Source organism: Spermophilus citellus, assembly GCF_964194105.1.
Source record: "Spermophilus citellus genome assembly, chromosome: X".
Lineage (NCBI taxonomy): Eukaryota > Metazoa > Chordata > Mammalia > Rodentia > Sciuridae > Spermophilus > Spermophilus citellus.
This window is the reverse complement of record NC_138190.1, coordinates 32,196,049-32,209,108: the sequence shown is the minus strand read 5'-3', so window position 1 is coordinate 32,209,108 and position 13,060 is coordinate 32,196,049. Positions and strand designations below refer to the sequence as shown.

General features: G+C 38.0%; 1 protein-coding gene across 3 annotated transcripts in view; it reads right to left on the bottom strand.

Annotated features, from left to right (window-relative positions):
• Positions 1 to 12,841, bottom strand: part of OTC (ornithine transcarbamylase) — a gene marked incomplete at both ends in the record, with an annotated part of 61,681 nt that extends 48,840 nt beyond the window's left edge. For all 3 annotated transcript variants that reach the window (XM_081277898.1, XM_081277900.1, XM_081277899.1), the window contains one exon: positions 12,765 to 12,841. In XM_081277898.1, coding sequence (XP_081134024.1) covers positions 12,765 to 12,841 — 77 coding nt within the window. The remainder of the gene's footprint in view (positions 1 to 12,764) is intronic.
• Positions 12,842 to 13,060: the final 219 nt, after the last annotated feature.

Sequence of the window (13,060 nt, the reverse complement as noted above, 5' to 3'; positions counted from 1 at the left end):
GACTTTTTTTTTTGGATACTGAGTGTTGATCTCAGAGACTCTTTACCACCCCAGCCCTTTGTATTTCTTTATTTTGAGACAGGGCCTCACTAAGTTGGTGAGGCTGGCCTTGAACTTGCAATTCTTTTGCTCAGCCTCCTGAGTCTCTGGGATTACATGCCTGTACTACTGTGCCTAGCTTCATTCCATGATTTTAAAAATTTTTGTTAAAGCATAGAAAACTCTTTTATGGCCCATTCAAATGTGTAGGGAAGTGATAAAAAGTAAAACTGATGTATATTTGCTACACCACAATTTTAAAAGAAACACTGAGAATTATAGTAGTTTATTTTTTTGCAAAAATCTCTTGTCAGAGGTAGTTTGCAAAGTGCTTGCCTTCTAATCATATAACTTAGCATATAGAGAAAGCATCTTTTCTGTGCTTTGGTGAATTATCATATTCCATTCCCAGTTTGAACTAACTTCCAACATTTTATCCTTTGCACTTTCAGTGTTTAATAACATCTCTTAGAATTCCTTTAATGTCAAGTGTTTTGTCACTTCCTCTAAGACATCTTTTTTGAAGAAGAAGAAGCAGAAAAAAATCACTTTATTCTTATTAATCCACAAAGAATAACATCCTCTGGGACATCTCTATCCTTATCATCACAACCATTTTCAGCATTTACATCAATAGCCTTGCCTTCACTAAATTCCTCTGGCTGTGTATCTAGTGCTTCTCAAACAGAGGCAATGTTGACAATGTCTCAATCAGCTTTTTCTTCCATAATTCTATCTACATTCAGTTCAAATTTAACTTGCAGTGCTATCACATTTTATTTCTCTATTGAACTTTCTTGTCAGCTGGCAATTCCCTCTTTTGATTATCCATTTCCATAAAACATCCATGGGTTTATCACTAGGAGAAAAGGAGGCTGCACAACTACACTCTTTGCTGTCTGTATGTGAATTGAGTAACAGATAGGCAATGACCAATTACCAACAGACTTGAAAGAAGTGATGTGATTGGTCACTGATCATGATGCATATCTGTTATTTGCATACTGATTTGTGGACTGAAGAGCTAACAATATAGATTTCACTTTATACAATTACTGACAATTTATGGTAATAAAAATTTGAACTGTAGGGCATCTAGGTTGGCTCCACAGTTTAGCTATTGTGAATTTTGCTGCTATAAACATTGATAGGGATGTGTCCCTGTAGTATGCTGTTTTTAAGTCCTTTGGGTATAGACCGAGGAGAGGGATACCTGGTCAAATGGTGATTCTATTCCCAGATTTCCAAGGAATCTCCATACTGCTTTCCATATTGGCTGCACCAATTTGCAGTCCCACCAGCAATGTATGAGTGTACCTTTTCCCCACATCCTTACCAACACTTATTGTTGTTTGTCTTCATAATGGCTGCCATTCTGACTGGAATGAGATGATATCTTAGAGTGGTTTTGATTTGCATTTCTCTGATTGCTAGAGATGCTGAGCATTTTTTCATATATTTGTTGGTTGATTGTATATCCTCTTATGAGAAGTGTCTATTCAGGTCCTTGGCCCATTTGTTGATTGGGTTATTTGTGTTTTTGGTGCTTAGTTTTTTGAGTTCTTTATATACACTAGAGATTAATGCTCTATCTGATGTGTGAGGGGTAAAAATTTGCTCCCAGGATGTAGGCTCTCTCTTCACCTCAAAGATTGTTTCTTTTGCTGAGAAGAAACTTTTTAGTTTGATTCCATCCAATTTATTGATTCTTGGTTTTAATTCTTTTTTTTATTGTTGGTTGTTCAAAACATTACATAGTTCTTAATATACCATATTTCACAGATTGATTCAAGTGGGTTATGAACTCCCATTTTTACCCTGTATACAGATTGCTGTGTCACATCAGTTACATTTCCATTGATTTACAAATTGCCTTTCTAGTGACTGATGTATTCTGCTGTCTATCCCATTCTCCACTATCCCCCCTCCCCTCCCCTCCCCTCCCCTCCCCTTCTCTCTCTCCACCCCCTCTACTATAAATCGTTTCTTCCACTTATATAATTTTTCTCCTACTCCTCCTTTCCTCTTATATGTAATTGTGTATAACCCTGAGGCTCACCTTCCAATTCCATGCAATTTCCCTTCTCTCTCCCTTTCCCTCCCGCCTATCATCCCTGTCTAATGTTAATCTTCTTCTCAAGCTCTTCGTCTCTACCCTGTCCTTGGTTACTCCCCTTATATCAAAGAAGACATTTGGCATTTGTTTTTTAAGGATTGGCTAGCTTCGCTTAGCATAATCTGCTCTAATGCCATCCATTTCCCTCCAAATTCTATGATTTTGTCATTTCTTATTGCAGAGTAATACTCCATTGTGTATAAATGCCACATTTTTTTAATCCATTCATCTATTGAAGGGCTTCTAGGTTGGTTCCACAATCTTGCTATCGTGAATTGTGCTGCTATGAACATCGATGTAGCAGTGTCCCTGTAGCATGCTCTTGTTAGGTCTTTAGGGAATAGACCGAGAAGGGGAATAGCTGGGTCAAATGGTGGTTCCATTCCCAGCTTTCCAAGAAATCTCCATACTGCTTTCCTAATTGGCTGCACCATTTTGCAGTCCCACCAACAATGAACAAGTGTACCCATTTCCCCGCATCCTCGCCAGCACTTGTTGTTGTTGGACTTCTTAATGGCTGCCAATCTTACTGGAGTGAGATGGTATCTTAGGGTGGTTTTGATTTGCATTTCTCTGACTGCTAGCGATGTTGAGCATTTTTTCATGTACTTGTTAATTGATTGTATGTCCTCCTCTGAGAAGTGTCTGCTCAGGTCCTTGGCCCATTTGTTGATTGGGTTATTTGTTATCTTATTATCTAATTTTTTGAGTTCTTTGTATACTCTGGATATTAGGGCTCTATCTGAAGTGTGTGGGGTAAAGATTTGTTCCCAGGATGTAGGCTCCCTGTTTATCTCTCTTATTGTTTCTTTTGTTGAGAGAAAACTTTTTAGTTTGAGTAAGTCCCATTTGTTGATTCTGGTTGTTAACTCTTGTGCTATGGGTGTCCTATTGAGGAATTTGGAGCCCGACCCCACAGTATGTAGATCATAGCCGACTTTTTCTTCTATCAGACGCCGTGTCTCTGATTTAATATCGAGCTCCTTGATCCAGTTTGAGTTAACTTTTGTGCATGGCGAGAGAAAGGGATTCAGTTTCATTTTGATGCAAATGGATTTCCAGTTTTCCCAGCACCATTTGTTGAAGATGCTATCCTTCCTCCATTGCATGCTTTTAGCCCCTTTATCAAATATAAGATAGTTGTAGTTTTGTGGATTGGTTACTGTGTCTTCTATTCTGCACCATTGGTCCACTCGCCTGTTTTGGTACCAGTACCATGCTGTTTTTGTTACTATTGCTCTGTAGTATAGTTTGAAGTCTGGTATCACTATACCGCCTGATTCACACTTCCTGCTTAGCATTGTTTTTGCTATTCTGGGTCTTTTATTATTCCTTGGTTTTAATTCTTGTGCTATAGGAGTCTTATTAAGGAAGTTGGGGCCTAATCCCACATGATGAAGATTAGGGCCTATTTTTTCTTCTATTAGATGCAGAGTTATGGATTTTTTTAAAAAGTGGCATATATATACACAATGAAATTTTACTCAGCAATAAAAGAGAATAAAATCATGGCATTTGCAGGTAAATAGATGGTGATGGAGAAGATAATGCTAAGTGAAGTTTGCCAATCCCAAAAAAACAAATGCTGAATGTTTTCTCTGAAATAAAGAGGCTGACTAATATTGGGGTAGGGAGGGGGAACATGAGAGGAATAGATGCATTCTAGATAGGGCAGAGGGGTGGGAGGGAAAGGGAGTGGGCAGGGGACTAGCAAGGATGGTGGAACGTGATGGGCATCATTATCCAAAGTACATGTATGAAGACACGAATTGGGTGTCAACATGTTTTATATACAGAGATATGAAAAATTGTGGTATATATGTGTATTAAGAATTGTAATGCATTCTGCTGTCATTTTTTAAATCAATTTTAAAAAAGAAAAAAGCAAATAAAAAATGGAAAAAAAATTAAACTGTATTTTTGGGATACTAGTGCTATTAACTAAACTGTGGTGGTTAAAATTCATGCATATTAGAACCATGAAAGAGAAAGGCATCCTTTACTCCAAATGCTTTCTCAACACAGGACACTTTGATATATCATTTCTTCTGTCTATAACACTCTTCCCTCAGCTCCAAGGCTGACTCCTTCTCTTTGGGCTGGGAGTTTAAATACTGTCTCCTGTGAGATTCCTTCCCTAATAGTGCTAAGTGTTCTTAATTTTACCTTCAATTTGTTCATAACATTTGTCATGGTTTTTAATATATATTCATATGTCTGTCTGTTGCTTACTTTTAAACTTCTTATTGGATTATATGATCCATGATGTCAGGGACTTTGCCTGTTTTATTCACTAATATATACCCAGTATTTATTACAGTACTTGAGATAGAGTAGGCACTCAACAAATAATTCAAGTAAATGAATGAAAAAATGATAGTAGGGCAATAGCTGGGTCAAATGGTGGTTCCATTCCCAGCTTTCCCAGGAATCTCCATACTGCTTTCCAAATTGGCCGCACCCGTTTGCAGTCCCACCAGCAGTGTACAAGAGTACCCTTTTCCCCACATCCTCGCCAGCACTTGTTTGACTTCATAATGGCTGCCAATCTTACTGGGGTGAGGTGGTATCTTAGGGTGGTTTTGATTTGCATTTCTCTGACTGCTAGGGATGGTGAGCATTATTTCATGTACTTGTTGATTGATTGTATGTCCTCCTCTGAGAAGTGTCTGTTCAGGTCCTTGGCCCATTTGTTAATTGGGTTATTTGTTTTCTTATTGTCTAATTTTTTGAGTTCTTTGTATACTCTGGATATTAGGGCTCTATCTGAAGTGTGAGGAGTAAAAATTTGTTCCCAGGATGTAGGCTCCCTATTTACCTCTCTTATTGTTTCTCTTGCTGAGAAAAAACTTTTCAGTTTAAGAAAGTCCCATTTGTTGATTCTTGTTATTAACTCTTGTGCTATGGGTGTCCTATTAAGGAATTTTGAGCCCGTCCCCACAATCTGTAGATCGGAGCCAACTTTTTCTTCTATCAGACGGAGAGTCTCTGATTTGATATCTAGCTCCTTTATCCACTTTGAGTTGACTTTTGTGCATGGCGAGAGGAGGGGATTCAGTTTCATTTTGTTGCATATGGATTTCCAGTTTTCCCAACACCATTTGTTGAAGATGCTATCCTTTCTCCATTGCATGTTTTTAGCTCCTTTATCAAATATAAGATAGTTGTAGCTTTGTGGTTTAGTCTCTGTGTCCTCTATTCTGTACCATTGGTCCACCCGCCTGTTCTGGTACCAGTACCATGCTGTTTTTATTACTATTGCTCTGTAATATAGTTTGAAATCTGGTATCGCTATACCACCTGATTCACACTTCCTGCTTAGAAGAGCACACTACAGGGATACTGCCACATCGATGTTCATAGCAGCACAATACACAATTGCTAGACTGTGGAATCAACCCAGATGCCCTTCAATAGATGAATGGATAAAAAAAATGTGGCATTTATACACCATGGAGTATTACGCAGCACTAAAAAATGACAAAATCACAGAATTTGCAGGGAAATGGATGGCACTAGAGCAGATTATGCTTAGTGAAGCTAGCCAATCCCTAAAAAACAAATACCAAATGTCTTCCTTGATATAATGAGAGCAACTAAGAACAGAACAGGGAGGATGAGCAGGAAGAAAAGATTAGCATTAAACAGAGACATGAGGCAGGAGGGAAAGGGAGAAAAAAAAGGGAAATCACATGGAAATGGAGGGAGACCCTCATTGTTATACAAAATTACATATAAGAGGTTATGAGGGGAATGGGATAACAAACATGGAGGGAAATGAATTACAGTAGAGGGGGTAGAGAGAGAAGATGGGAGGGGAGGGGAGGGGGGATAGTAGAGGATAGGAAAAGTAGCAGAATACAACAGTCACTAATATGGCAGTATGTAAAAATGTGATGTGTAACCGATGTGATTCTGCAATCTGTATTTGGGAAAAAATGGGAGTTCATAACCCAATTGATTCTAATTTATGAAATATGATTTGTCATGAGCTTTGTAAAGTTGTGAACATCCAATAAAAAAAAAAGAAAAAATGATAGTAGGTCTCTGGAACCACCAAATTCAGTAGATTTCTGGGAATGAATTTAGAGAGATTTACCATGATGGATTTTCAATGTCTTAACGAAATTCTGATCCAAGACACCAAGAACCTTCAAAACAAGTTGAGCAAGAGCAAGTATAGGCTGTGAACCAGGCTCAACACAGGTTTAAGAGTCATGGAGGGCCAGGTACAGTGGCACATGCCTATAATCCCAGTGGCTGGGGAGGCTGAGTTAGGAGAATCTCAAGTTCAAAGCCAGCCTCAAGCAATTTAGCAAGGCCCTAAGCAACTTAGCAAGACCCTGTCTCAAAATTAAAAAATAAAAATGGCTGGGGTGTGTGGCTCAGTGGTTGAGAACTCCTGGGTTCAATTCCTGGTACCAATAAGAGAGTCATGGAGGACAATTGATTGTGGCCTAGAGTGTTGCTAAAGCTGAAAGGCTGTAGAGCCCAACTAGTCTGATATATTAGTTTTCCTACTGGGAACAAGGGTTGGACATATATTCATGAAACAAGAGCATTATAACCTTGTATCTTAAGAACATTTCTTTGAATAAAGTGTCCAAACCCGAAAAACTGGTGAGAAGACCAAGCAGGACCAGCATTTGCCCACAGCATGGTGAGGGTTGAATGTGAAGTACAGTGATAGTGATGGACAAACCCCTTTTGGATAGAATAAATCCTCAGGGTCCTTGGGAACAAAAATGGTAGAGAGATGGATACTGTACATTTTGTCACACCAGTGTGTGAGGACTTGAGTGATTAACTAGAAAACTTTTTAAAAAACTGTAGCTCTACTGATGAAGGGGGCCATGCTGTTTATATGGTTGAAAAGTCATTAGAGTAATCACCACCTCCCTCCATTCTATCCAAGAGGTGGGGCAGGAAATGTTAGCTTGGGAAAGAGTTGTTTTTCAGAGATATCAAGAACTAACCAGGAAAATTTATCACTGGAAGGAAAGCAAACACAATGGTCCAACTTTAAATTCCTATCCTGTTTATTATCTCCTCAAAGACCTCCCTTTGGCTCCAAAATGAAGCTGCCACTCCTCTTTGCAAAGTTAATAAAAATTAGAGAATTAGAGCTCTACAATTGGAGCACATAGAAATGCCTCTAATACAGGCTTCTTTTTATCTGGTCTGTATCAATAATTTTCTTGCTTTTTGATGATAAATGCACACTTGAATTAGTCACAGCTGCTGGCATAAGGTCATTAAGTTCCTAAAGAGACTCCATGCCTCAATTAGAGACAGCCTGCTCTGGCTCACAAGCTCCAGAACCAAGGCCCAAATCACTATGTTATCCTTCCATCAAAGGCTTGGTCTTCTTATATCAGAGTGTATAAGAAGTAAGCCAGAAAGAAATAAGCAATTGCCTTGCTAAACCAGACCTACAGCACATTATCATTCTTTAGCTCACATATAATAAGGAGGAGACAACTTTTGGGAAAACAATGGGAGCCACTTACAGATTTTCCATCAAAACTGTCAAGGTGATGGATATGCTAATTACCCTGAGTTGATCACTATCCGATATATACATGAATCAAAATATCACATTGTACCTCATAAATGTGTACTAATATTATGTGTCAATCAAAAAACAAAATAAAATAAAGATTTTTTAAAATGTCATTTGCAGCCTGGCTAGAGCCAGAGCCTTTGAAAAAAAAGGCACGACTCATTCTTTATATTAATTTTACCCCTTGAAAAAGTAATTACAGAGATTTCTTAACCTCAAATCACTGAATGCTAAGAAGCTAAGCCAAGGTAATAATAGATTCTTGAATTAGCTTTACCCAAATATCTTCCTAGTTAGAAAATGGAAGAGAATTTGCTACTGGCAAAATGAAGCCTTTCATTGCTACAGTCTGCATTTTCCAAATCTGGTAAATTGGGGGATGGAAGAGATTTGGAGGGGTTCTCTGCTATAACTGTATTTTGTTGGAAAAGAAAGTGTTTGATTTGAGTAAAATATGGTCAGTCAGATACTGACTTTGCCAGAATAGAGAAAACTTCAGTGTCAAATGATATTCTGAACTCCCTTGAGAATCTGAGATAAAGACTTTAGCTTCTGGAGTCATAAGAGAGGGCCAAAAGGCCTGAAGCCTGAAATTGATATTTTCTTAACCTTTTATTAATGCAAGAGTTAAGGCATATTTTCTTGTGTTTTTTTTTTTTTTTACTTTTTTGAGTTATTCTGGTCATACCTAAAAAAGGAGGGGCAAGGGTAGATTGGCCAACCTGATCAATTTGGAGGGACCAAAGTTAGCATATTGAAAAGAACTGTGGCTTTAAATAGTTGAATATGACCTACTACAGCCCAGTTGCAGGAATAAACTATGACCTTGGGAAGGTCATTGGCCATCTCTGGTCTCAATTGCCCATTTGAAAAAACTGAGAAAATGAACTAAATTAGTGCTTCTCCATGTCTTTGTCTTCCACAATACTCATGATGTTTATAAACACAATATTTCTCAATTCTCAGTTCTCTTTAATCTCATCCCTTTCTCTCATTCTCAAAAAGGTATATTAGAAAGTAAGCAAGGGAAAGCAACTTTATTTTCACAATACTTTTGAAATGATTCCGTGGATATATGTATATATAAAAAAATACAAATATTTTCTAAAATTATTAATTTTATTTTTAGCAGCTATAATCATTTTTAAGCAGAATTCACTTGAAATCTTCTCAACTCATGGAAAGAGTATGTCCATATGAAGTGTAAATTATTATTAACAACTGAGTGAAAGGGTGTTTCTAAAATATCTTTGATTGTTAATATTCTAAATTTGTGGAAACTCTCTGAGACTTGAAGATCAGATGAGGGCTTACTTTAGGTAGATTTATTATGAAAGGGCTGGAAACCTGAACCTGCTTAAAAATACATGGGTTCTTTTCTTAGTTAAATTGCTAAAAATAACAAACTAGGAAACAATTCGGCTGTTGGCCAAAGGAAACATCATGTCTCTATTCTGGTCCTAGTATCATGTCTTACATGGTTTTCTGAAGTCAAGTTAAGATGAATGTTTTTTTCAAAAGGCATTCATTTTAGTTTTGACATAAAATGTGAATAATCAAAGAGCACTGTTTTCTCTCCTCTATACAAAAGCATGGAAGGTCTGTAATTGCTTCATCTGTGTGTCCATGTGTGTACAGATGGGCACGTGTGTGGGATGAAGGGAACATAATGAGTTATGTGAGTCCTTATAGAGGTCTGGAATGAAATAGCTGAAAACCAGTCACCTCCAGCTCCAATCCATAACCTCTACAGAATTGGTAGCTTAGCTCAATATTCTTTGAAGAAATTTCTATTTGTGAGATGAAATTGAACTGCGCTTACAAATTGGTCTTCTCTGATAAAGAAAGAGATTTTTAGTGGTTTCTTTAAAAGCTCTAAGTGGTTTCCCTAATAGGCAACAAATCATAGGACACTATTATCCAAACACAGCCAGGCTCCAGAGCCTTGTTTGTGAGATGGAAAGCCTGTGGATTGGATGTTTTCAGCAGTCTTGGTGTCTGATCTTATTGATTTTGTAAAAAAGAAAAATTAATTGACTAAAAATGATTGATCCAGGGGCCTGTGTAGATGGCTACAGTCTCACTTCAGCTGTTATTTTATCTTGTCCATGGCAAAATGGCTCCTCACTTCAAAACTGTGCAATTTCTTTTTTATAGCACTGCCAAATCCTAACCACCTATTTCCCATTAGTCTCTAGTGGTAAACTCATATGGTATGTTGCATAACAAGGATCTTCCACTTTCTCCAAGAGATGGGAAAAAAACACAAAGAACCCAAATCTTGGTGGAAGGCTGAAAATCAAAATAAAAATATAACACAAAGTTGCCCAGGAGCTTTTCTCTCTCATTGAGGGGAGGTTTTTTTTTTTTTTTTTTTTTTTTTTTTATGAAAGGTTGTAGGTCTTATTAAAGACCAGCAATTCTGAATTCATCTAGCTGGCAGGTAGTATGGCTAAACAACATAGTAGGAAAGAAAAATACCTGTGCCACACGAGAACACCGTATTGAAACCATTTCAAGGATAACTTATTTTTTCAATGGAGACGTACTATTGGATTTCTCACAACCTAGGTGGCTTGAGGCTTTCTTATTTTCAAACAGCAAGTATAGATTTGGCTTGCTTTAGCCATATTTTGCCCTTGTCTCCTTCACTATGAAAGATAGCTAGCCAGGATTTTCAGAAATGTAGTCTAGCTAATTGGATATAGAGAAGAGAATATTAGTGTATATTCAAAAAAGGCCCAGTTATTTGGAAGAAGTTCTACCTGCCAAATTTAATCTGCAAGAATAGTTTAAAAAAATCAAACAACTGTAATTTTCCAAGAAGAGTACAAGTATCAAGTTTTGGTTATCCATTCATTAGAGTATTTTCATCTCAACAATTTTTTTCTTTGTTAAAAACTATGGAATAAGGGCTGGGGTTGTAGCTCAGTGGTAGAGCACTTCCCCAACATGTGTGAGTCACTGGGTTCAATCCTCAGCACCACATAAAAATAAATAAAATAAATAAAGATTCATCAACAACTAAACATTGTTTAAAATTTTTTTAAAAGTATGGAATAAAATTCCATCACATTTTTATCTGATATAACTCACTGGAATAAGATAATAAAGAAACAACGGACATTGATCTGTTACTTTATAGGTCTCACACACTGTCTCATTGATTATCACTAGATTGTGACTTCATGTGGCTGGAATGAAGTATCTTTTTTAATGTATTCTTTTAGTTGTAGATGGACACAATTACTTTATCTTGTTTATTTATTTTTGTGTGGTGTTGAGAATCAAACCCAGTGCCTCACACATGCAAGGCAGGTGCTCTACCACTGAGCTACAACCCCAGCCCCGGCATGAAATATCTTATTACCTTATTTACTACTATATATCCAACATCTTGCATAGGGCATGGCATGAAATGGTGCTCAATTAATGTTTGTAGGCTTAATGATTGAACTACCTTGTAATGTAGGCAGAGCCAAGTATTATCCTTTTCCCATTTTGTAGGGGAAACAACATTACAGATTAGTTTAATGACTTATTTAAGGTCATATAGCTAGTTAGTTCCAGCCCCAGAACTTAGTTCTTTAGGCTCTTAAATCCGAGTTTTTCTCCAGATTCTTGGATTATATGGCCTAACTCTGGCATTAATTGGTAAACCCCATAATCTCTGTGGGTTTCATTGATCTTCTCTATAAAATAAGAGAAGGCATTATTTCATAGCTATGAAGTCTCACCTAAGTCTAATACTATGGGCTTAATTTACATCATCAGTCACTATGCCATTTTGACTTCCAAGAGCCTCACCAAAGAAGTGGTGCTAGCCAGGCGTAGTAGCAGATGCCTATAATCCTAGCAATTTAGGAGGATGGGGCAGGAGGATGCCAAGTCAAGGTCAGCCTCAGAAATGTAGCAAGACCCTAAGCAACTTAGAGAGACCTTTCTCAAAATTAAATAATTAGAAGGGGCTAGGGGTGTGGCTAAGTAGCAAAGTGCCCCTGGGTTCAATCCCCAGTACCAAAAAGAAAAATAAGGCTGAGGAGAGGAGGAGGAGGAGGAGGAGGAGGAGGGGGAGGAGGAGGAGGAGGAGAAGGAGGAGGAGGAGGAGAAGGAGAGCTAACAGTGGAGTACAGAGAACCTAGAGCTGTCAGGTGATCCAGAGAAGTGAGGCCCAGGGCCACTGTCAGATTAGGTCCACTTCCTAATAGTAGGAGAAAACTCCACACCAGAACCTTCTTCCTTTAGGAAGTCAGAGAGGTTCTTTTAAGGTTGGTTTAGAGTGTAAAGAGGCTCTGAGGAAATTCTGATTGTCAACAGGCAATTATACTCTAGAAGCTTCCTGGCACTCGTGTCTGTACTTCATGGCCTTGCTTACCCAGCTAACTCATTTTCCTGCTCTCTCTTCCCTCTTCCCCACTGCCATCCTCCATGTCACCTTCAACCACATGCTCAATGGCTGCAAGCAGGATATAAGCTTTTATCATGAATTCATTGTAGGCAACCTCCTTTGCACATGCCACCAACAATTTCAGAGATGAATTTCAAATTTGGATTTTATAAACAAAAAAAAACCCCACAGTTATCCTCATTACATATAAGGGTCCTTTACTGTAGCTTTGTAAATATTTTCCGGGTTGCTATTTGTAGTCTGCTTTTAAAAGGAACTGATTAGTCCCAACACCCTAGAGTGATATATTATTTTCCAGAAAACCCAAATACAAGTTGAAGGCCCTGCGTAAATTAGTTCCTCTCATTTCCTTCAGCCAGTTGCTTGTTTAAAATGTACACAAATGGAAGATGTCAAGAATATTTAGTCTGTTATACCTGCTGCTGGTAGCTTCCCCCAACCCGGTGCACAATGAAATCTGATTACAGAAAGACTGAGAAATGAAAGCTTCACTGGAATTAGAGACAGCTGTCTCACGTAAGCTAGACCATGCTGTTACACTCTGCAGAAAGAGATCTTTTGCAACTGCACTCCTCTGCAGAATGCAATTTCATTTATCACTATGGTTCCTAAACCAGACCCAAATCTCTGTCACTTACCGAAAATTTCGTACCACAAAATTGTGACCATTTCTAAGAGATGCATTGTTGAACAGGATCCTCAAATTAAACAGCATCTTCTTTTGATGTGTAAAGAATAACTCTATGCTCTTGACAACTCCACAGCAAGTCAGCCAGTGGGAGCCACCTCAAAGCTGTGAATGCTTTCAATTGCAGAGAGGGGGCAAAGGTTGAATCACCCTTCAACCACCTTATCCGTTTGTTCTGGTTACAGATACAACAGGGCAGGGTGCAAGAGCATTTGAACTTTAAGCCTAATTCCACTGCTGTGTATT